This window comes from Aedes aegypti, chromosome 3, assembly GCF_002204515.2.
Source record: "Aedes aegypti strain LVP_AGWG chromosome 3, AaegL5.0 Primary Assembly, whole genome shotgun sequence".
NCBI lineage: Eukaryota > Metazoa > Arthropoda > Insecta > Diptera > Culicidae > Aedes > Aedes aegypti.
This window is the reverse complement of record NC_035109.1, coordinates 291147335-291172588: the sequence shown is the minus strand read 5'-3', so window position 1 is coordinate 291172588 and position 25254 is coordinate 291147335. Positions and strand designations below refer to the sequence as shown.

Here is a 25254-nt window from a genome sequence, read left to right as displayed (position 1 = left end):
TACGATGAAAACTAAATCTCTCGCAGCCAATGGTTTACTTTCCTCCAACCATTTGGTTCGGCAATTAAGAGCAGGTAGATATACTTTTATCCACCTTTTCCACAAAGTGTCTGCAATTATCTGTGAACGCTTGTAAGCATTTCGAAGGGCTTCAGCTTGGTCTGTCGAAGCGATTGCTGGATTATCCAAACACGACGTTACTCCTCTAACAAAACTGTTCGGGGTCAATGCTTCAGCGTGTATCGAATCCTGTGGCATGTAAACGAGCGGTCTCGAATTGACGATTTCTTCAGCCTCAGTTATCACTGTCAATAGCGTTTCATCATTCATTCTACCGGTGTTCAATTCCGACATCACTTGTTTGACGGAACGCACCATGCGCTCCCAGACGCACCCCATGTGGGGCGCAGAGGGCGGGTTAAACCTCCATCGCGTCCGTGCATTGGTAAATACGTTGGCACAAGCTGTATCAATACGTTTGATCTGCTCCTATAGCTCTTTGTTGGCTGCCTTGAGGTTAGTCCCGTTGTCGGAAAATATTGTGATAGGTGGACCCCGCCTCAGAACGAATCTCCGTATAGCCATTATACAAGACGCTGTGTCCAGTTTATATGCCACTTCTAGATGGGCAGCCCGTACTGACAGGATTTCTTACGCGTCATACAATTTATTTTTAATTTTCATACAAAAAATCTTACCATGGGGGAGGGGGGGTTGAAAAACCCTGAAAATTGTCTTACGTAATTAATGGATCGCCCCTTTCCATAAATCTTGAAGCAGTATTTTACCATGCAGAGTGAAGGGCGCCAGCAGACCTAATGGATCAAAAAGACTCATCATACAGCTGAGAGCCAATCGTTTAGTTGGCCGGTCGGTTCCTAACAAGTATGGCGCCAAATCTTCCCTTACAGAGGTTGAAAACATAAATACGTCTTCCTTAGGGCGCCAGATGAGACCCAACACTCGTTCTGTAGAGCCCTCTCCTCTGTGTTCCGTTCTCCAATTTCCTCTAGAAATCGCTGCGCTTGCTTGTCGCCCTCACGTATGTTGAACTGGTGGAACATCTCTTTAAGATCTCCTCCAAAGGCTACTGCGCGTTCTCTTAATGGTTGCAGCACCGCCGGCAAGGGCACCAACAAATCTGGACCGGCTAATAGCATTGAGTTGAGCGAAATTCCTCGTACTTGTGCCGCTGCATCCCAAACCAAACGAACCTTTCCAGGTTTTTTAGGATTTAGAATCACATTAAGGGGAAGGTACCAGACCCTCGCTTGGTTTGCATTTTCGAGTTCTTCCGTTGAGGCTTTATGGATGTAACTCTTAGTTTGGTATTCCTGGATTTGCTGTCGAACCTTCTTGTCCAAATCTGGGTTCTTCTCCAGGCGACGCTCCAAACCACGAAGCCGATGCAAGGCCATCGGCAGGCTGTCGGGACCTTTCCATCAGTTTTCCACAGAAGACCTGTCTCGTAACGACCATTTCGTTTCACCGTTGTATTTTGCATGATTTCTCTTGCTTTACGGTCTGTTGTTGACTCGGGGAGTAGACTCACTGTCCCTTCCATGTCCTTGACGGTGAAATACTTCCTCATGGCATCGTGTAATTCCGCGTTTGTCAGGCCGACATGGTGCCCAACAAAGGATTTCATTGGAGGGGGTGAACGTGTAGGGCCAAAGACTGTCCATCCAAGGTGAGACTTTACACCAATCGGCTCATCGGTATTTCCAATGCGGGGATCCAAGTAGATATGCAAGTAGATATGCATTGTTGAGTCCAATGAGGATCTTCGATTGGTCGCCTATTTGGTCGGGTATTTCAACTCCTTTCAAATGACGATACTGACGAACAATTTCACTAAAATTGATATGCTGCTTAGGAAGATACAGTCTCTCGACGGTATGTGCATTTTTCAGGTCGAAACGTTGGAAACTTTCCATTCCTGAAATCTCCAACGAAACGCATTCCGAATGCCGCTCCTCGCGAACGATGTTTCCCGTCCAGCACAGTTTCAGTGGTTGTGACATTCCACTGGCTCGTAAGGCCCGAACTAGATCCTCGTCAATTAGAGTTAATTCAGATCCCTCGTCGAAATAGGCCATCGTGCGGACGGACTTGCTACCATTGAACAACATAACTGGTGCAATTCGAAAAATAATGGACGGGGTGGAGCTTACATGCATACAGTGGAAGCTGGAGCTGTTGAAACGTTTGAGTGCTCACGATGTACCAAGGGATGATGGTGGAGGCGGCAAGTGTCTACATTACAGGTAATTTTAAACTTGCAGCTTCAGTTGTTCCATGACCTTCACACGTTCTTCAAGGTTAAGTCGCCGAAATTCTTCGCAATTTCGAATACGATGTTCCCCTTTTTGGCATATTCGACAGAGAATCGCAGGTTTCGGATTGGTGTAAGACGCTTCCCGTACATTTGTGTGTGCGTTCACAAATCCACGGTCCTTGCCTCTCACCTTTTCGCCCTTCGTTTTTGGATCGATGACGAGGATAACTTCACTGGCTTCAGCTACCAGTTTAGAAGTAAATTGTGCAAACGTACTGAGGGTCACTGGTTGGACGAATCGTTTGAATTGTACCCATTCTCTCTTCGTAGGCGCAGGAAGTTTGTCTACAAGCTCTTGTATGAGTACTGGATTTACAAGGTGATCCTGGAAGTTTGCTGCCACCAAATGATCACACAGTTCTTGAACGGCGAGTCCGAACGGAATGAATGTTTCTAATCGATCGTCTCTGGACGCATCAGTTTTCTTAACCTTATTCAAAAGGGTATGGATTAGCTGCTCGGGGCGTCCGTATAACATCCGGAGTGTTTCAATTACAATTGGCACAGCTTGCGGTAGGAGCAGCCGAATGTGAACAGATTCTAATGCAGCACCTTTTAAACATTCTTGTAAGCGTACAAGATTCTCAATGTTCGAAAAGCCGCATGCTGTTGTTGAGTTCACGAAGCTGCTATAGAACAGAGGCCACTCTTTCACCTTTCCCGTAAAGATAGGAAGCTTCTTAGAAAGTATTTGGCGGGCTGCGCGCTGCGCCTTTGAAGGCCCTGCAGGCATAACCGCCTGTGGTGCATCTAGTGAGTCATCATCCTCTGAAACGTCATCGTCCTCATCGTTCGCATTTCGTTCGGAGAAATCTTCGGCTTGTGGAAAGGTTGGAAATTTAAGATTTGTCGCACCAGGCGGCACTGCTGTTATTTCAGGATGTCGTTTGGGAGTCTCCAGCACGTACTGTTTCTTAGTGATACGCTGCTTTGAAGTTGATTTTGCTTCTGCTTCGTCTGAAGTCTCGCATCCTTGCACTGTTGCGCGGATTGTTTTCTCCCCATCCTTATTCAACCAGGCCTCCACCATATGCTGGTTATCCTGTGCTACATCTACGCCGGGTAGCATACCCCCGACTGCACCTTCCAGTTCCAAGTTCGCCGAAAGAATTTCAAACTTTTCTCGCTGGAATCGCTCTCGGAGCTCACGCTGTCGATTCTGGATCTCAATTTGATCAGCTAGCTGTTTGTCTAGCAGTGCCTTCTCTTGTGATAGCTCCTTCTCTCTCAATTCTCTTTCTTGTTGGATTTTTCGTTGAATGAACTGCTTCTCGATCTCAAGCTTCTTCACCCTCATCTGCCTTTCCTCGTCAAGCTGTTTTTCTTTGAGTGCCAGTTCCTCTTCCATGCGACGAAACTCTAGCTGCATACGTGATTCTGACACACGGCTCGAGCTGGCAGCTACTGATTTTGCGTCGATTTCTCTTGATGGAAACGATTTCGTTGCTGGGTCCTTATCCTTTGCTGCTGCTGTGGACTTCTTAGAAGAGACGCTCTTGGAAGAAGATGCATCGTTGGACGTCCCAGGTACGTTAGCAAACAGCCCTAATTGATTCGCCGTTTTTCCCTTTTGTCCTTTCTTGCCTTTCTTCCTTTTCTCCAAGCACACGGGGCAGCAGAAGGAGCAATTAGCGACTCCGGGAGACTCTCCTACGCACGTAAAGTGGTACCAAGTTGCACACGCATCGCAGGCCACCATATCATCGTTGTCCGACTCGTTGCACTTTTTACATTGTCCGGTCATCTCGTAGTAAATATTTTGAGTAACTGTTCGGACACAGAGTGGTTACTAGTTTTTGAAGCAGCGCGTTTTAGAGAATCAGCTCAAACTAAAAAGAGATTTTATTATTATCGAACTTTTGACTGTCCAGGCTACAGGTTACGCCTTTGGTTTTCATCATATGGGCTAATGCATAATGCCCTCCCATCGCGGCAAGGTCGCATAACCAAGGTAAGGATTGAAAACTTGTTTCTTGGTTGTACAAAAAATAATGTTTGCATTGATTGCACTCGTCATATGCGTCAAAATCGTAGAACATGATTTAGAAAACCGTTCATTTCATAGGGTAAATACCATTGCTCACCTAGTTTTGTAGCTTATCTTACGCAATTTTTCCTCAGCTTTCGGATGGTGTTCTCAGAATTCAAACCGAGCGATGCGCTAATGGTGAAAAATCGATTTTTCTTACAAAATTAAAGATGGCGACCAAATTCAAAATGGCCGCCAAAATGTTTTAACTTTAAATGAAAGCTTTATCCTTTCTCTATACGATGCCACTATGTTTGCTATGTGTTCCAAGGGAAATATGAGACATATCACTTGAAGAAATACCCAAGATTTATCAAAAAATGGGCTTTTTCGCAAAACTGTTCAGCTAGCTGGCGAACGAGGGGTACACCAATTTGAGAAAACCGAAAGGACCACCCTTAAGTTTTATAGAAAACTAGCGATCAGTGACATAAAATTGGAATTCTAACGATGGGTGCCGATGGCGGCCTGGTTTCAACGAGAATTGCTCCATTGTTAATTGGTGTCGTGTTTTTTTTTGTTGATGAATTGCCTTTTCATTCAGGAAATCTTAAAAAGGATATTAGCATGGCTCCTAGAAGTATCAGTAAGATATTTCTGGCATATGTAAGGATTGTAGGGCCTTCCTTAGGGGATATTTTCGTAATGGTGAATCGAAGCCAAACCTCAACCGTTCAAGCTGAAAACTTAATCAATTAGTCATCACCAGAATGACCAATTGTGCAAGTTTTATGCACGAATGTTTGTCTGGTTCTCCAGATTTGTGCTCTTGAATATTTGAGAGTTGGCTTACTTCACCTTAACTTCCTTGTGCATCCAGAGAGTTTAATCGTACCTACCACACGACACACAAATGCAAAACGGCAAAGAAAACTCAATTGAAAACTGTAGAACTGTGCTCATAGATGAAATCTGGGATCTCGAGTTAGTCATGAAAACCAACTTTTACTATGGTTCTCTAACTCGATATCGAGATACAGAATATCGAGTAAGGGAGAGTTAACTGTAGTTATTGTTGAAATCTTCTCAACAACCTGATTTTTATTGTTTTTTTCTACAAGATCGGCTGCTTGGGCACGTCAGGAGTTAATCATCAATATTAACCTCCTTTTCCCGAGCAGCCTAGATAGCCGCGTAGTGTCGGTAGCGGTTGTTTCAACTGGCTAAGAATTAACACTACGGACTGCCTGTTCCGGTGGTAAAAGTCCACCTCACAGGTGACCCCTAATTTATGGTGTGATGCGTACCGTGCCTAAGAATGAATGGTTAGGGGGGTCTAAATAAAACCTAACCGCAAACGGAGCCTGTGGGGTACCAGGGCGCCCTCCACAGTATTGAGTCCTTCCTGTGCTACCCGGAGCAATGGTGCAGGTGACCTTGTGTTTCTCCGAGATAATCGGCTGCCCTTCTTCAGTCTCTATCCTGAGGCTTAATAAGGGTGGGATTATGAATATGTTGACATTTAATTTAAATTATCACCTATATGGATTCGCATTATGCATTTTACACAGTGTATTCTGTGCTCTTTCGCCTTTGGCGACTTTAAATAGATACCGATCTGGTTTTTTCGTTGCTGGTCTTTTTCGTGCTGAGATTGCAAAAAGCTTAATCCTGCCTAGTTTGGGTAGTGGCTACGGTTAGGTTAGCTCAGATCAATCTTCAGCATAAAAGAACAGCAACGATCAATCTTTGCAGACTCATGCAAAATGGTGCAGCCCAAGTGGCGCTAGTTCAAGAACCCTACTTTCGTAGAGGGAACTTCTATCTAGGTAACCTTGTGGACCCAGTTTTTGCTACTTTTAGCAAACTTGAAATGGCAAACTCGCGCTCCATGCCCCGCGCATGCGTGCTCGTTAATAAAGCAATCGTTGCTACACTCATTTCTGAGTTAACTACCAGAGATGTATGTGCTGTCACAATCGATGTTTCTGTTGGTGACCTCAACAGGAAATACGTCTATTGTTCGGTATATTTACCACATGATAAACCATCCCCAACGGATGACTTCAAACGAGTTGTCATACACTGCGTAACAAAAGGCCTTCCGCTGATTGTAGGCAGTGATGCCAATGCTCATCACATCATCTGGGGCAGCTCGGATATCAATTTGAGAGGCTCCAGTCTGATGGAATACTTAAGTAGTACAGACCTTGGATTACTTAACATAGGCAATCGCCCAACCTTCATGGTTTCTAATAGAGAAGAAGTGTTAGACATAACGCTCTGCTCGAATAGAATCAGTCACGAGTTGACGAATTGGCATGTATCAGATGAGGAATCATTATCTGATCATCGCTACATCTTCTTTGAACATTCAAATGTAACTGCGCAGACTTTGCGTTTTAGGAATCCCCGGTCAACAAACTGGGAACTCTATATTGAATTGGTTGCGACCAAATTTCATGGATATTCTCCGTCCATTGAAAATCCAAGTGATCTAGATGATGCCGTTGATACTACAACATCCTACATTATGGAAGCTTTTGAAGAAGCATGTCCTCTGCGGTTTGTAAAGACTACAAGAGGGACCCCATGGTGGAATTCCGATCTGACTAGACTCAGGAAACAATGTAGAAGGAGTTGGAACAGACGCCGTTCAGCTGGATCAGAGTCGTTCAAGTCGGCTCGCAAGGCTTACAAGAAGGCTCTTCGTTCTGCTGAACGATCCGGCTGGAAAAACCTTTGTACAAATGTTTCCAGTTTGAGTGAAGTCAGTCGGTTGAACAAAATTCTTGCAAAATCTAAGGATTTCCAAGTGAACGAAATTCGCTTACCTAATGGTGACTTTACTTCTTCCGATGAAGAAGTTTTAGAATGTTTATTCAATACACACTTCCCCGGATGTGTGGACATAGCATCTACGGATGAACCAAATGTCTTTTCATGTAGTTACGAGTCTCTGGCCTCGGCTCGCAGTATCGTAACTACTGAATCGATTCAATGGGCACTTAATAGTTTTGCTCCTTTCAAATCTCCAGGAGCGGATGGGATTTATCCTGTTCTGCTCCAAAAGGGATTTGAGTCTATCAAACATGTTTTGAAAAAGCTACTTGTAAGCAGTTTTGCTACCGGGTACATTCCCAAATCCTGGCGTGATATTACTGTAAAGTTTATCCCAAAAGGAGGACGTGCGTCGTATGAGGAAGCGAAGAGTTTTAGACCAATCAGTCTGACCTCTTTTCTTCTGAAATGTCTGGAACGCATTATCGATCATCACATCCGTGATGTTTATTTGGCAAACATGCCTCTTCATGTGAATCAACATGCTTACCAATCTGGAAAGTCCACTGTGACTCTTTTACACAAAGTTGTATACGATATCGAGAAAGCATTCGCTCAGAAGCAATCGTGCTTGGGTGTTTTCTTGGATATTGAGGGTGCCTTTGATAACGTGTCTTTCGATGCCATATTGGAAGCCGCACGAAACCATGGGCTACCTACAATGATTACCAATTGGATTCATCAAATGCTCAAAAACCGACATCTGTTCTCGACATTGCGTCAAGCAGCGATTCGAAAATTGAGTGTTTGCGGATACCCCCAAGGGGGAGTCTTGTCACCACTTTTGTGGAATCTCGTAGCAGATACGCTATTGAGGCAACTCAATAATAGCGGTTTTCCAACATATGGATTTGCCGACGACTATCTAGCTCTGATAGTTGGTATGTGCATAAGCACCCTATTCGACCTGATGCAAAGTGCTCTTCAGGTAGTCGAGAGTTGATGTCGCCAATATGGCCTTTCGGTTAACCCGAGTAAAACATCTATTGTTCTTTTTACGGAAAGACGAAACCGCGATGGAATTCGACCTTTACGTCTTTTTGGCACTGAGATTAATGTGACTGATCAAGTAAAGTATGTCGGAGTCATTCTAGATTCCAAACTTTTATGGACAGCTCACATTGATTTCAGAGTCAAAAAAGCTTGTATGGCCTTCGGTCAATGCCGGCGAACCTTTGGTAAAACTTGGGGCCTCAAACCCAAATATATCAAATGGATTTACACAACAGTTGTTCGACCAATATTGGCATATGGATGTCTTGTGTGGTGGCAAAAGGGCGAAGTGAGAATAATCCAATCAAAATTGGGCCATCTCAGTTTTACTCACTTGGTAGAAACTGCACCGTTTTTCAGGCGGAAATATTTGCTCTTATGTGTGGAGTGCAATCAGCACTTCAACAGCGCGTAATGGGTAAAGTCATATACTTCTGTTCAGATAGTCAGGCTGCCATAAAAGCTGTCGCTTCGGCCAACTCAAGGTCGAAGCTTGTTATCGCATGTCGAACTCAAATTGAGGAACTGAATTCAGTCAACTCTGTAAACCTTGTATGGGTATCTGGCCATTCTTCCATCGCTGGAAATGAATTGGCTGATGAGCTAGCTCGCGATGGAGCATCGCATGACTTCATTGGTCCTGAGCCGGCTATTCCAATTTCGAAGTGCTGGGTGAAGCTTCAGATAAACTCTTGGGCGGCAACTCAGCACAAGCAATATTGGAATAGTTTGGAGTCGTGTCGTCAAACAAAATTGTACGTTACTGAGCCATCTCCAAAGGTGGCGAAGTATCTAACAAATCTGTCAAAGCAGAATTGCAGTCTCTTGGTCAGAGCGTGCTGACTCATTTGTGTGTGATAGTTGTGACTCCGATTATGGAACTTCGTATCACCTGATATGTAACTGTCCAGTTTTTGCGCAAATGCGATTCCAATTACTTGGTAAACACTTATTAAGTGAAACTGAATACAGAAGCCTGAATCTTCAGGACATTCTGTTATTCTTAACCCGCTGTGGTAATGAGCTATAGGCTCTCTTTACGCTCATGCGTTTTGCAGTGCCCTTTTTAGGGCGCTGTTCGAACCCATTGTGGTATGGAGCTACATGCTCTCATTTCGCTTATGCGATTTTCCCTCTTCAAGGGACCCCACTCCTATTTCCTCCCATCTTTCCCTTTCCTTTCCTCTCCCATCGGGTAGATGATGAAATAGGCTCAAATATGGCAATGGCACAAATCTCCCAACTGGTGGGGAACGTGCCTTTGGAGCCGGCCTTCTGATACCCTGATGGTTCTCTAACTCGATATCGAGATACAGAATATCGAGTAAGGGAGAGTTAACTGTAGTTATTGTTGAAATCTTCTCAACAACCTGATTTTTATTGTTTTTTTCTACAAGATCCCTTCTTTTGTTTCTTAACGGATTTTAGGAAAGATGTTTGGTAGACTCCTGGGAAGATTCTTAGTAATCACAAATTACTCCAGATTGTTTTAGTGGAATTCTTACATATACTGTTGAAGATTACAGACGTAACTTTTGGGAGTGTTTGATATCTGTTGAATGATAATGAGGTTTTTAAACAGCTTGATATTCACAGCTCGTTCCAAAAACACTGTGTTTAGATTTCCAATGATTTTTTTGTAGGACTTCAATGGGAGTCGCAGATTTAAAAAGGTTAGGAATGTGCTAATTAACTTATCTTATTATCTGTTTCAGTGGCGAAATTGGCCCTATACAATGCACGACAGAAGCCGAAAGCAATTCCTCCCTTCATTGCTCCGCCCATCCCACCGCAGATGCCTATCATTCCTCCCCTGGCGACGGCAGCCGGAATACCTGGACTGGCTACCACTCAAGCGCTGGGAGGAGTCAAGATTCAGCAGTTTCCCCCTCAGCTGGCCGGGTCCGGAGCCCCGATTCGGCTGCAGCAAATTCCGGGCGCTCCCGGAATGGTATTCGACCAAATAAGCTTCATGGCCAAAAACGACAAACAGGAAGAAGAGAAGAAGAAAAAAGCCGAGGCAGAGAAGAAGAAAAAAGAGGAAGAGGAGAAGGCTAAAGCCGCAAAACCACTGGACAAAAGTCGGCCCATCTCCAGTACTCCCATCAGCGGAACCCCGTGGTGTGTGGTTTGGACCGGAGATGGCCGGGTGTTTTTCTACAACCCATCTTCGCGGACTTCCGTTTGGGAACGCCCAGAGGATCTGAAGGAGCGTGCCGACGTGGACAAAGCTATATCCGTCCCACCGCAGCAGCTGCTGGGAAACGTCCCAAAAGAGCCCACCGAAGTGGCCAAACCCGTGATCGCTGAACCGGTCGAGAAACAATCGGACTCGGAATCGAGCGCCGAGGAAAGCGAAGAGATTCCCAGCAAAAAATTCAAAACCGACGTGGAAGCGGCCATAAAGACATCCCAGACGGCGGCGGCAGCTAGTAGCAAAAGTGGCACCGACCCCGAGAAGGAAGCCCTCGCCATGGAAGCGGAAGTGCGTGCCTCCAGGGAGCGAGCCTTGGTACCGTTGGACGTCCGAATGAAATCCTTCAAGGAAATGCTCAAGGAGAAAGAGGTATCCGCGTTCAGCACCTGGGAGAAGGAACTGCACAAGATTGTGTTCGATCCCCGGTATCTGCTGTTGACCTCCAAGGAGCGGAAGCAGGTGTTCGAGAAGTATGTCAAAGATCGCGCCGAAGAGGAACGCAAGGAGAAGAAGAACAAGATGAAGCAGAAACGGGAGGAGTTCCGTTCGCTGCTGGAAGCCGCGAATCTGCATCCAAAGTGAGTAGATTACAAACGAATTTGAAAAGAATTCATCTAACACGATTTCATCTCTTAGGTCATCCTTCAGTGAATTCGCCCAGAGATACGGCAAAGACGATCGCTTCAAGGTGATCGAGAAGATTCGCGAGCGGGAAAGTCTCTTCAACGAGTTCATCGTTGAGGTGCGCAAACGGGAGAAGGAGGACAAGCAGAACCGAAGGGAGCAGGTGAGTCTCGATTGGGGGGCAGATGTTGGGTTGCATACAATTAGATTACTTTTTCAACAGAGGTGTTTTCTGGATTTGCTTTCGATTGGCGGTCATCGTCGTTAGATGTTGACCATACGGTTTGTGTCGGCAACTGGTGGGGATTATAGCGATTGGGGTGATGAATGGAATCGAATATTATTTCACGTTAGTCATAACAGGAAACACATCCCCACTAAACACTATTCCCACCAACATCACTAGGCCTGCCTCTTTCTCTACCTGAAACCGTGAACTTCATTTTGATGATGAGTTGATAGTCAAACCTGTCCTCACCTTTCCTGTGATGATAATGCCGTTTTTCTGCACGCTAGATCAACTAATAGCACCCTCGAGAGCAATATTGGACAATAACTTCGGAAGTCCCTCACAAAAACCTGCTTGGTATTCACCGACGAAGGACTTCTCGAGCGGTTTCAGTCTGTTGAACAGATTTCGATTGATTAGTAAAGCTGGGTGGATTGGTAAAGCTGCTCACTTCCTTTCTCGAGAAGCTCGATAAGGATCTCGTTCTTTCTAGCAGTCTTACAGTTCTTCATCTGGCTTATAGCTTTTTTCAAACCTTTCATATTATAGTTGGCCCCGCGGCCTGACTATAATCATGTACGTTTACCTGGTTTCTTGTTACATTTTCATTTATACTACAACTGCTGAAAGTCCTCCTTCCACCTGGCAGACACCACCGTTTTATCGGTCATCAATTTCCCCCTTTCGATTATTATACATGGCGGATTCGGTATTGTGCTTAAAATCTCCGCATATCGTTTCGATTCATGATATCTTGTGCTTCAGCTATTATATTTTATTCACACTGCCTTTGGATTTGCTTTTCTTCAGCTCTCGCTGCCGTGTACCGCTCATGTTCTGCCAGGTACCGGCCACAAGCATACGACTTCTGGCGCAATTCTTCACAACTGTCTTTTTCTGGCACTCTTCATCGTACTAGTCCGCAGTGGTTCCAGCTACATGGAAGGGCGATCATAAATGCGAAAGTCGGTAAATTATTCATAAATGCACGCAATTTAGTATGTATTCATGCTCTACATGCAAAGTAAAGTAATTATTCTGCTAGAGAGGGGGATGCTAATGTTTTTACCCCCTCCACCCTTCACGTATTGTCTTAAGTACTTTTAACATGATTTAAGTTTTATTCATATGTACATGTACCAAAAAAGTGAAAATGCCTCAGAAACTGTACAAATAAGGCTTTCTACGTGTATAGTTTGAGCAGCCTGCTTTTATTATGTATTTTAAAGTCAAAATGAGGGGATACTTTACAGCTACGATTTGTTATTGCTCAAGTTAGGTTTTGGTGAACTAGACATGCGACACTAAGGCGGTTAACTGGTCGCTAACGGTCGCAGCTGCATTTATGTGCAAAACTATATAGGCAAGTTTCATACAAGAATGCATGAAAGGATTCAAAGGGTAAACAAGTTTTTGGCTTAGTTAATGCATCTAGAATGGTTTTTTATTCAGATTTTTTTTATCACTGTTAATTTTAACCCTCTAATACGCCATCCCGCCTTTAAACGGGATACACTTTGGAGTTTTGTGTATTTTTTCGTGGCTCTGAAATGAGAATGATTTTATTTTTGATATAAACTTTGGCTCATAATACGCATAGGTATAAGAAAAAAAAAATGACTTTGAAACTTTTTTTGTATTTTTCAAAAATATTTGAAAAATTGTATTTTTTTATAACTTACAAATGCCTGGCGTTCATTTAACGTGTAATACACCTTTTATAATTTTCTACAATCAACCTATCACAGAACAAGAATCTGGTGGTATTGAGATAATTTCAAACCTGTTTTTTCCGTTACTTACACGGAAAACAATATATGTTCCAGAAACAAAATAAAAATTTAATATTTTCAAAAGTACCGTAAAAACTTTAATTTATATTATTGCCAAAAATCAGTAACCATAAAAAAATTTAAGAAAAAAAATAGGACCGTTCAAAAAAAATATACAAATCAAAAATTAAAATTTACAAATTCGCGAATAAAACAATCTTTGCTCAAAACGTGTTTAGAACGATTTTAGATAACAAAAAATGATATTAAGATCGAAAATAAAAGTTTGGGTTTTAGAGGGTTAGTTATCAGTGATGTAGTTTCTTAACAAAATCTGCTAATTTTTAATTTTTGTAAATATTTCTGACAATGCTGTATCTGTCGGAATCGAGGAGCCTCTAGCACGATGTAGGTATTGCAACTCTGGTTAGGTTAGGCCTATTGAGGACTGTTCACCAACCAAGAAAGGCAAAAGTCAAGTTATTGTGTAACGTTAAGGTGAAGATAAATCGAAGCCAAACCTCAAATTTTCAAGAGCACGGATCTGGAGAACCAAACATCCGTTTTAGCTGAAAACTTAATCGATTGGTCACTAGCTGGTGGTGACCAATCGATTAAGTTTTCAGCTTAAACGGGTGTTCGGTTCTCCAGATTTGTGCTCTTGAAAATTTTAGGTTTGGCTTCGATTCATCTCCACTTTAAAATTGAAACTTTTCGAAATTTTTGTCCGCAAATCAACATTGCGGCCACAAGATACTTTATAATACCAATTGGAAAATTATGTTTTGTAGTGCTTGCTATGTAGACCTCTGAAACCAATGATTAACGGCTTGGGAAAATCTATGATGGCGGACCATAATATGGTGGTTAGTGACAAGGCAATCCATGCGACAGCTACAATCAGCTGTTTTGTTTTTGTTTACCATGAACTTTTGACGTTTCGCGATCGAAGTGGCCGTTCGATTACAAAGGGAAATATAAGTTGACAAGTGATAACACTTGCATGTTTTGTTTACCCTTCCGTTTCGTGCACACTTTTAGCTGTCAGTCCTCCGCACTAAGTCCTCATTATAGCCTTATTGTAACCTTGAAACTATTCAGAGTAGATGTCTTGCCATTGGGTTTGACAAGGATCTTTGTCCGACTCCATTTCAAAACCTATGATGGTGATAACCAATACACTGGCAATACACATTCGCATAGTTGTCCCATGTACTATAATAATTTCTATATTCATGGAACAGTTATTCGTTCATTGCAAAGCTCCTTAATTGCATGTTCGTTAATTTCAAAATATTACAAATAAAAATCAATCAACACATGATTACTAAATTTTTAAATGTTTTTCGTTTGTTTATATTTTTTCCGGTTTTTGAGATTTTGTTACACCCACAAAATACACCCTAAATTTCAGTTTAAACCAAAGACTCAAATTTTGGGTGTATTTTGTTTCCCGTATCCCTTTCGAATTGACAGATACACTCAAAATAATCCAAACGTCAAGACTACGTGAAAACATAGGGTACTTGTTTCTTCCGCATGGGCGGGAGATTACGTCGCTCTTCGCAGTAGAAATATGTAAGTTATTAGATGATCTCTGGTTGGATATTGTTTAAGAAGGCGTTTTCGAAGGTGCGAGTGGGTTCGAGTAAAATAATTTTGAGTCGCTTTCGGTGGCCAGCAAGTAGCTGCAGTTTTCGCTGAAGATGCTGATCTGCGATTTAGATTTTTGATAGCTAGAAAAAATAAAACAGAATATACAAAATTAGTACATTTTCACATGAGTTTTGATACAGTATACTGAGCCAATTAATCCGATTATATTTATCTGGAAAATAATATACACGCATAAGAATTCATATTTGATAGGTTTCATTAACACCCAATAAGGACTATCTGAAGGTCCAATGAGGTTTAAATAATAACCATATGGAAATCGATTGTATTCCACATATAACTTATTGGACCTCGTTTACTCATTGAGTCATTGAAAAATCAGATACATGGTATATGATTTTCTATTGTGAAAAAAATCTGTGTTTATATTTAGTGACACGAAGGCGGCCACTGCATACAATTTGCTGGCAGATTATGGATTTACGACGAGTTCTTGCAAGTTTTTAAAGGTAAGCTGGCAAATATCAGCTATTCAACAATATAGAAATACATATAGTTTTATGTATATATTTCAGAATGTGGAACCAATATTTTTTACATTATTTACTGCTCGTTGAAGAATTTCGCTTCTAATTCCATACAACTGAGAACTTTATGAAGCTCTGCTTGAGGTGAGTTGTTTTATTCGGCAGTTAGTTTTGAGTTAACATTTTGTTAACATGATCGGTTCCACGCCGATTCGCAAACCCGATTATTTTTGTATTTTTTGAATCGCCTGAAAATTTGCATACAGATTCTTTATGACCAAAAATGCCATTATGAACTTTCAGACCGCCATTTTGAACCTCGCCTTATTTTTGAGAAGGGCGTATCGGAAAATGCATGGCAAATCTTTAAAAAACTGTAACTCGAAAACGGTTTGTCCGATCGATTTGAGATCTTCTACAAAGTTGTAGGTATTGCTTAGGACTATATGGAGAAAAATATGCACGGTAAAAAATAGTTACAGATTATTTTTTATTTCAAAAACAAAATTTTAAAATCGATTTTCTTCAGAAACGCAGTTTTGATTTTTTTTTTATTTTTGGATATGTTTTAGGGGACAACTTATGTGATTTATTGCACAATGTTTCAAAATGGAAGAATAATGGACAAAAAAGTTATGATATTTTAAAAAATCACAGATTTTGAAAAAAAAATCGAAATAGAGGAAAACAATAATTTTTTATGTGATCATTTGGAAGTACAGAAAAATTGCAATCTTCTTCTTCTTCTTTTCTTTTTCTTTTCTGGCGTTACGTCCCCACTGGGACACAGCCTGCTTCTCAGCTTAGTGTTCTTATGAGCACTTCCACGGTTATTAACTGAGAGCTTACTATGCCAATGACCATTTTTGCATGCGTATATCGTGTGGCAGGCACGAAGATACTCTATGCCCTGGGAAGTCGAGCAAATTTCCAACCCGAAAAGATCCTCGACCGGTGGGATTCGAACCCACGACCCTCAGCTTGGTCTTGCTGAATAGCTGCGCGTTTACCGCTACGGCTATCTGGGCCCCTAATTGCAATCGAAAAGTTCTTAAGTAATTTTTTTCTAGGTTGCATCAATTTCGAGATATACTCATATTTATATGAAATTTTCAAATAAAAAAAGAAAAATAGGCCCTTTTCAAGCATATTTCGTGTTTCTCCATTCCAGAAAAAAATTATTTTGATTGAGCGAATCGTACCTAAATCGTTTATCGTTTGATCAAAACATTTATGCTTAAGTATTAAAAAAAGAGAGCACGGTAAAAAATATAAACGATATTTTCAAATGAAAATTTGTAGCAACATTGATTTTTTTAATTTTTGGATATATTTTGCGGTTGTTGTACAATACCTACTATTTGGGAAAAAATATGCACGGTAAAAAATAATGACAGATTTTTTTAATAAAAAAAATTGAAATCGATTTTCTATGAAAATGCATCTGTGATTTTTATCACAGATTTAGATTTACCGTGTATATCTCGGAAGTGATGCATCTCAGCTAAATTTTACTTGAGTATTTTTCGATAGAAATTTTTCATATTTAAAAATATATAGTTATTTTTCTGTACTCAAAAAAAAACGCACCAAAAATATCGTTTTACATAAATTTGTTTTATTTATTTTTTTAAATAATTTATTTTTTATCCAAAAATTTTCCGTTTTGAGGCATTGTGCAAGAAATTACAAACAATATGCTGCAAAACATATACAAAAATTAAAAACATCAATTTTGTGGTTTTTAAGAACAATGAACTTCAAATTTTCATTTGAAAATTTCGTTTATATTTTTTGTACCGTGCATACGTTTTTAAATACTTTAGTATATAGGTTTTGATCAATCAATCAATCAATCAATCAATCAAAATAAAATATTTCTGGAATGGAGAAACACGAAATATGTTTGAAAAGGGCCTATTTTACTTTTTTATTTGAAAATTTTATATAAATATGAGTTTATCTCGAAATTGATGCAACCTAGAAAAAAATTACTTAAGAACTTTTCGATTGCAATTTTTCTGTACTTTCAAATGATCACATTAAAAATTATTGTTTTCCTCTATTCCGATTTTTTTTTCAAAATCTGTAATATTTTGAAAAATCATAACTTTTTTGTCCATTATTCTTCCATTTTGAAACATTGTGCAATAAATCACATAAGTTGTCCCCTAAAACATATCTAAAAATAAAAAAAATCGAGACTACGTTTCTGGAGAAAATCGATTTTAAAATTTTGTTTTTGAAATAAAAAATAATCTGTAACTATTTTTTACCGTGCATATTTTTCTCCATATAGTCCTAAGCAATACCTACAACTTTGTAGAAGATCTCAAATCGATCGGACAAACCGTTTTCGAGTTACAGTTTTTTAAAGATTTGCTATGCATTTTCCGATACGCCCTTCTCAAAAATAAGGCGAGGTTCAAAATGGCGGTCTGAAGAAGCAAAATGGCATTTTTGGTCATAAAGAATCTGTAAGCAAATTTTCAGGCGATTCAAAAAATACAAAAATTAAATTTAAAAAAAAAATCGTCATGTTCGGTGGATTTGCTCACATGGTTTTATTGTTTTAGACTTTGTACCGACCATGCTACAACAAAAATCCTTTTTGTTCAAGTTCCAGCAGTAACTATGGAATGGCTTTACAGGTAGTGGATCCGAATATCTGGATGATAAAAGATTTGAAGACTGGAGAAGTACTTAAAGTTTGTTTATATATTTCATAAAGCTTAAATTGATCATTGCGGACATTCCAATCCCCTTGTGACGCTTTTTGTACTGTTATTCTACAATTTTTGTGTAAGCCGTAACAACGTCAAGACACCCACCCCCCAGAGCGTTATGAAATTTTGGAATGGACCCTTAGTTCCTCTCAAACCACATCAACCAATAAATCTTTTTCGTAGATTCTAATATGTTATATTAAATAAACAATATTAAAAAGTACTACTTGAACGTATTTTAATTATTGATATTTTATTTCAAATAATCATGCCATTTGAAAACCATTTCAGTTTTATTAAAGAAACAATTATTATCTATATTAGTTTCGGATGAAATGTATATGATTTTGTCTATGATACCAACTTCCATTCACTCAGGCAAATGGACTATCGATAAACATAGGAACCCCTTATGAAAATTCGCTCCAAGGAATCGGGTTGAAATTCATAAATTTGCCTTATGAAACCGAAAATTGAAAACAAAAATAGTTTTCGCGGCAACCTGGAATCGAACCAAGGACCTTGTGATCGATAGGCTCGTGCATACACCCCGCGCCTATCGACAACTTGGTGTGGAGTGATGCTAAAACGTTCGTATTGCGATAATCCTTCCATCTTTCATAAGGCAAAATGTATAAATTTCGATAGTCCAGTTCGCTGCGTGTTGGATTCCATATCCATCGTCTTTATGCTTAAAAAGTATGTGATTTTCATAATGAACTCTATCTATACGATTTCTTATTAAGAGTTATATGAAAATCATTATGGAAAAAAGCTATATGTTTTTCGTAATGACTTGAACATGATTACTTCTCAGAGTGATAGGTATACAAAATTAAAACATTTCTCGATTACTTTTACAAATCGACGTAAGTAACTATCATACAGTTTTGAGAAAATTAATTAAGAAAAATCACAAACTGTCTTCTAAAACTGTTTTAAAATGAAACACCTTTTTAACATTTTTTCGCCGTGTACATCGCTTAAATTTTGCATACAATCAGCTCGCGTTCAAAAACTAGGTATTTTCTATTATTTTCCACATAAAAAATATAACAATAAGTAAATATAAAATAAAAATAAAACTATAACCCCTTTTCATTCGCCAGAAGAAATCGGGTTGAAATTCATAAATTTGCCTTATGAAACCAAAATTTGAAAACAAAAAATGTTTTCACAGCAACCTGGAATCGAACCAGGAACCTTGCGATCGATAGGCTCGTGCGTACACCACGCACGTCTGTTATCACAGATAACAGACGTTGAAGTCCGATTGTAAAACTGTTTAAGACAATTAACGGTAATTTTGAATGGCAACACAAGTAGCAACACCGTGGTGGCGCTGTCATCGCTAATTTCCCATGACGATGTCAGTGGTGAATATGAAATATTTCAAGTTACTGATATTCACCATTGATTGACGCAATTCGTGGTGGCGCAAGTGATTGCAAGGAGATTTAATTTGATTATTTACACAGGTTTTCAAAAAAAAAAGTTCTAGCATAAACATCAGTTATTCATGGTTTTATTCAATTTGACAAACAACCAGTGAGATTGTTCTAATTGCCTCACCTATTTCTCGATCAAAACAGCAAAAGTCGTGTAAATTAGTTTAGTTTTTTCTTTGCAACGAAGTGACCTAGCTAATCGCAAACGTTTTCAGGAGAAGTTAAAGATTCTTAAAAAATGTTTCATCGCGCAGAAACCCATTCAAATTTCTCGATGCAATTTCTTTAACAATTTATCGAAAAAATAATTTAGAAAATCTTCATAATCTGTCCTAAATATTTTTAAAAATTATGCCACAAAATATCAGTGGAAATTTGATCAATTCATTTTTCAGGTATCAACTTAAAACTAAGGTACCGTGGGGCAAGTGGGTAATGGATTTCGCATAGTTGGGATTCTTCAAATTCTAGAGACCTTAAATTAAAACAAATGAGGTCGTGTAAATTTTTTAGCTCGACTCTAACCAAATATAAGCAGTATACTGAAATTTATTTTTCTGTAAAATTGAAAAAAGTACAGAAAAAGTTGTTGAAAAAATTCTCCTTACTTTTCATTTGCCCAACAGGTGGGGAAGTGAAAAATGTATCGTTTTGAACAATACATCCAAAAACTAACAGTTACATTCACGATTTCTATTTCCTTTAACAATTGTTAAGGCGTCCCAATGAACAATAACATAAGTAGCATGTAAACAAAAAGAATTTTATTTTTGTTACTTGAATTTTCTTCTGTTCAGGTATGTTTGTTAAAACGATTCGACAACATTATAGCCCCAACATTTCCAATGTTAATTCTTACATCATGGGACAGCAATTGCATTTCTGCTCTGTAGAATTTCCACCGTTCGTTATTTATTTTTAAGAAAATCGGACATGACTTCGAATAACTCTTTATGAAATCAAACGGAATCCTTGAATAAAGTATTTAGAAACTTTTTTATGTGGATACACCTATACCCCATTCTTTATGTTTTGAATTAGCTTTACATAGACATTCCACGAGATTTCTGTGCGTTCTCTTATATTGGAACTTTTGAATCAACGTCTTCCTTTTAATCGGCTGTCCGAAGTAAACATATTAATATCGTAATATTTGGCAACCTTATTTTTAAACGCTTTGAGTATAGTGTTTCTTGAATTATCAGCACGATCTGTTGTTTGATGATAATTGCGAACCTTGTATACCTATAGTTGACAGGTTAACAATATTTCGCTCTATTATGCAATAATGGCTGAAAAGTCTCAGAAATCTCTAACCTTGGTAATGTTCTCACTGGCCTCAAAGGTTTACGCATGAGTTTAAAACGTTAATTCACATATTCAGTAAAATATATCAATTATTTTCACTTACCCCATTTACCCACTTGCCCCGCGGTACATTATCCAGAAATTACTACGGTCATCCTAAATCAGCCAAGAATTTCTAAAGAGTGTGCTGTGGAAATTCTATAGGAGTTGTTCTGTCATCGTCAAGATATTCAGCAATGCTTTGATAGATTAAAGATCAATGAAGATGAATCGAAGCCAAACTTCAAATTTTCCAGAGCACGAATCTGGAGAACCGACCACTTGTTTGAGCTGAAAACTTAATCGATTGGTCACCACCAGCTAGTGACCAATCGATTAAGTTTTCAGCTTAAACGGATGTTTGGTTCTCCAGATTTGTGCTTTTGAACATTTGAAGTTTGGCTTCGATTTATCTTCACCTTAAGTGTGATCGCAGGTCTAGAAATCGCTAGCATCGTGTATAACACGACGCGACTGGTCTTGGATTGATCCTTTACTTCTTCTAAAGATTCCTCAAGAAATTTCTGATAAATTCTCTGATGTTCCAGAAACTTCCAGGAATGCACCCTTATTTCACAAGACCTCAAAAAAAACTCTTCTAGTCTTAGAATCTGTGTCGATATTGATCATTGGTCAATTGGATCCAGAGATATTCCGAAATTCCTTGGGGGACCAACGCGTCGGATTATTTCGCAGTCTTCGGCAATATTCTTCGTCATAAAAATACCTATCGAGGTCTGTGTCCAGAATTTTTATAGAGGTCATTGGGCGATCTCCGGCGATTTTTCTTTGCCAAAGTAAGTTTTCCCATAGTAAATCCCATACAAACTTTGAACGGATGGTCCTAAAATATAGTTTCCCCGATAAAGCTGAAATTTTGCACAGTTGTTATGGGACCTGAATGCAATTCAAAAAGTGGACTGGAGAGATAATCTAAATTTTGTCTCAAATTAATGAGCATCGATGACCGACAATTCGTAGTTGCAACTCATTGATGGACTAGAACAATCAAACTTACGCAGAGATTCAATGAATGCGGCTTGGGAGTAGCTTATCATTCTCAATGTGCACAAATCGAGAGCTCAAAATTGTAAGTCAATAACGGCGCTGGCCACGCCCTAAATGTTATTGGAGAAAGGAAGGAATGTTAGTTAGACAACCGTTGTTACTAGAGACCGAGTATATCTCTGCATCTTCATGGGAAGTGCATGAGGATAGTGGGATAAGGTAAGGATCTGAGAGTCACCTTTGGTTGGTGATGCGATCCATGATATATTCATGCCCAACCGGATTCTCGGTATCACTGGATAAACACATTGTACGCCAAAAAAGTGTTCATCGCTCGCCCCCAGGAGGAGCAAGCGACGGGATCAAATGATCAAACACCATTATTGTATGTGCGCGGTTTATGAGAAAAACTCTGCTTGGGAATTGACCTTTTAGATATCAATCATTTCTATAACTAACATGAACATCGTGTTGCTTCAGTGATAGCTTTACTAAGCTGCGACACGAAAGCTTATCACCTCGTCGCTATAATCCTCTCTGTTGATCGCCGCAAGAAAGTGTAGCACAAAAGCCAGTCCATAGATTTAAGATAACTCAATCCAATGCTATGAACACATCAAATCCACACCGTTGTCGGTCCCATTTTATGTCAACTTTTGTTATATCCAACACTGTGTAACTCCAGCAGGTAATCGTACTACTGAATCTACTACTACCTACCACTACTACTACTACTGCTAGAGATCCTATCGCAAGAGCTGCTGCAACCGTTGTGGGGTCACCACTCTGCGGGAGGACGATCGTTAGCGATCGAAAATTCCCCTTTGTCTGTTGCGGTTTGCTGAAATCGGCGGTGCAGCTGCTCCTCGGAGGTGTGGACCCATAACCCTGTCGCACGGTGAAGGATGATGGATGATTTCAATGGTACTATTCGAACACTTGTCTTGTTATAAACATGAGATCCCCCACGGGAAGAGACCTTTGTATCCATATCCTGTACCAAATGCGCTGCTGATGGGCACTTGGGATCGGGAGGCGCAGAGATTGGAGTCAATCGACGGGAATCGGATTTGGAGGCGCGTGGGGAAGGACCATCTACAATTCGTATTCCAAGTGCCCATCTTGCTGTCGCTTTTGTACAGTCGTAAACTCTTAAGTATTCCAACTGTCCCGTTGCCTTTGAACTAATCGAAGTTTCTTTCAGGAGATAATCGTAATGATTTTACTTTTCAGCCTAATACCCATTTTGTCTTTCTTAAGCCCGAATTCAAAGTTTGAATGATTATCTACAGGTTAATCATTCAACCGATCTAGTTCTTAAGGCTTGATGTTAAGTTACGTGTAAGGTTGTGCTGTAGTTTCTAAACGCCCTAACACGTATTCTTTCTTCTATCACTTTTCTAATCACTTTTGGTGCGTAGATTCGCAAGGACTTTATGGCGATGCTTCGGGAGCACAGTGAGATCAGTCGTCATTCACGATTTCACGATGTTCGCAAGCGGTTGGAGTCCGACAGCCGCTATCGTGCCGTGTCCGATTCAGCTCTGCGTGAGGATCTGTTCGAAGAACACATCAAATTCTTGAAGGACGAAAAGAAACGGGCCAAAGAGAAGGATCGGAAACGGCGCGATCGTCGGTCCAGTGATCGCCGTGGATCTTCACGCGATCGCACAATTTCTAGGGAACGTGATCAGGTTAGCGAAGATCAGCGATGTGCAGCACTTTGAAGCTTGCTTTAACAAGTTCTGTTCTTCACAGGAGGACGGCGAACACCCGCAGACATCGGACGACGAAGCAGAGCGGCAGCAGAAGGAGCGCGAGAGAAGACTCCGCGCCGAGGCAAGTATTAAAGAGCGTGAGAAAGAAGTCCAGCGGACGCTGGCTACCCATCTTAGGGACAGGGACAAGGGACGTCAACAGCATCAACGGGATGAGGCGATCCGGCACTTCAACGCGCTGCTGGCCGATCTGGTTCGGAATGCCGATCTCACCTGGAAGGAAGTGAAGAAGCAGCTGAAGAAGGATCATCGCTGGGAACTGGTCGAGCTACTCGATCGAGAAGATCGCGAAGGGTGAGTTTTGAGTCTAGTGATCTTACGATTAGGTTCTAATTTTCGCAACTTCGGGCAGGCTTTTCAACCAGCACATCAATAACCTAGCGATGCGGAAACGCGACAAGTTCCGGGAAATGTTGGACGAAATTACATCGCTTGAACTGACCAGCCAGTGGAAGGAGGTCAAGAAAATGATCCGCGAGGATCCTCGCTATTTGAAGTACAACAGTAGCGAAAGGGTAAGTGGCACTAGAAATTCCCAAATCAATGGAATAATCATTGCAAAAAATCGATAATTATTCGCTGGATGAATATCTAGAAGTATCCTTACAAGAATTCGTGTTTGAATTTCGGAAGAATTCCTGTACAAAAAAATTGGAGGGACTCCCTGGAAAATACCTGGATGATTTCGTAGAAATTACAGAAATAATCTTTAGAGGAATCTTCCCATCTGTGTCCATCCTGAACTTCGGAACCTTAACCATAACTTCCCCTCACTTCCATCCCACAGTGCGAGCGGGAGTTCCGCGAGTACATCAAGGACAAAACCATGAACGCCAAGCTGTCGTTCCGGGAGCTGCTCAAGGAGTGCAAGTTCATCACCCACAAGAGCTGGGACACGTACCGGGAGAACGGGAACCATCTGCGCGAGATCGAAGACATCCTGCGGAACGACAAGCGCTACCTGGTGTTGAACCACATGCACGCCGACCGGACGCAGATGATCCTGGGCCACCTGGAGGATTTGCACAAGAAGGGACCACCGCCGCCGCCGACGGCCAGCGAGTCCTCCCGGAGGAAGTAGTTGTGTAAGTAACCTGCTGCGCCAGCTATGACCGGTATGTATTCATCCGTTTTCTTACATTGAAACTTGAAGCTTAGAATAATTCCACCGAGCGCAAGGTGGGCCGATATAGATTGTAGGAATATTTTAATCTTATTTGTTCGTGCTTACTAAGGCATATTATATAATAGAGTTATTGAGGACGGTGAACCGAAAACGGGATTCAACGCCACAGGTGTAGTTGGGAGCTGGTTTGAATTATAGCCAGAAATATTGGAAGCAAATAAAGGAATCAGATCAATTTCAACCTGATGGCAAACTCTATAAGGAAACACTGTAAGTTGATTTGCGATGACAGCCATGCTGAGGTAATTTGGCAACAATAATCCTAGTCTTTAGAACAGTGAACTGTCTAAGGAGTTAAAAGGTTAGCTCACTTAACTGTATCTAAGTTAGAACTGACTAGGAGAGGGGTCTTCTATCTTATGATAAATTCCTCAGCTGAAGGCGTCTGGGTTTGATTCGCAATATAGTTTAGGAGGATTTTTCTGGACTTGAAATTTATCCACTTTCTAGGCTTAGTCCCTGTAAAAACGAGGAACACCGAACACAACTAGATGGGATGTGATCAGCAGTAGATAAATGACAGTATAAAGAAGTTAGACACATGGTCGCTGACGTTGTGAATGGTCAGGACATATGTAAGGCTATTTGGTATACTAGGAATTGATCTGTATCAGATCCCAATTTCGTGAACAGGAGAAGACTCGACTCAGCTAC

At 40.6% G+C, this 25254-nt stretch overlaps 1 protein-coding gene across 1 annotated transcript in view; it reads left to right on the top strand.

Annotated features, from left to right (window-relative positions):
* LOC5575272 (transcription elongation regulator 1) overlaps positions 1-24781 on the top strand; it is a 34484-nt gene extending 9703 nt beyond the window's left edge. Inside the window, exons 2-7 of the mRNA XM_021854859.1 lie at positions 9857-10916; positions 10975-11125; positions 23058-23330; positions 23395-23708; positions 23767-23929; positions 24202-24781. Of these exons, the coding sequence (XP_021710551.1) occupies positions 9857-10916; positions 10975-11125; positions 23058-23330; positions 23395-23708; positions 23767-23929; positions 24202-24495 (2255 nt within the window). The 3' untranslated portion in view covers positions 24496-24781. The remainder of the gene's footprint in view (positions 1-9856; positions 10917-10974; positions 11126-23057; positions 23331-23394; positions 23709-23766; positions 23930-24201) is intronic.
* The last annotated feature ends 473 nt before the right edge of the window (positions 24782-25254 follow it).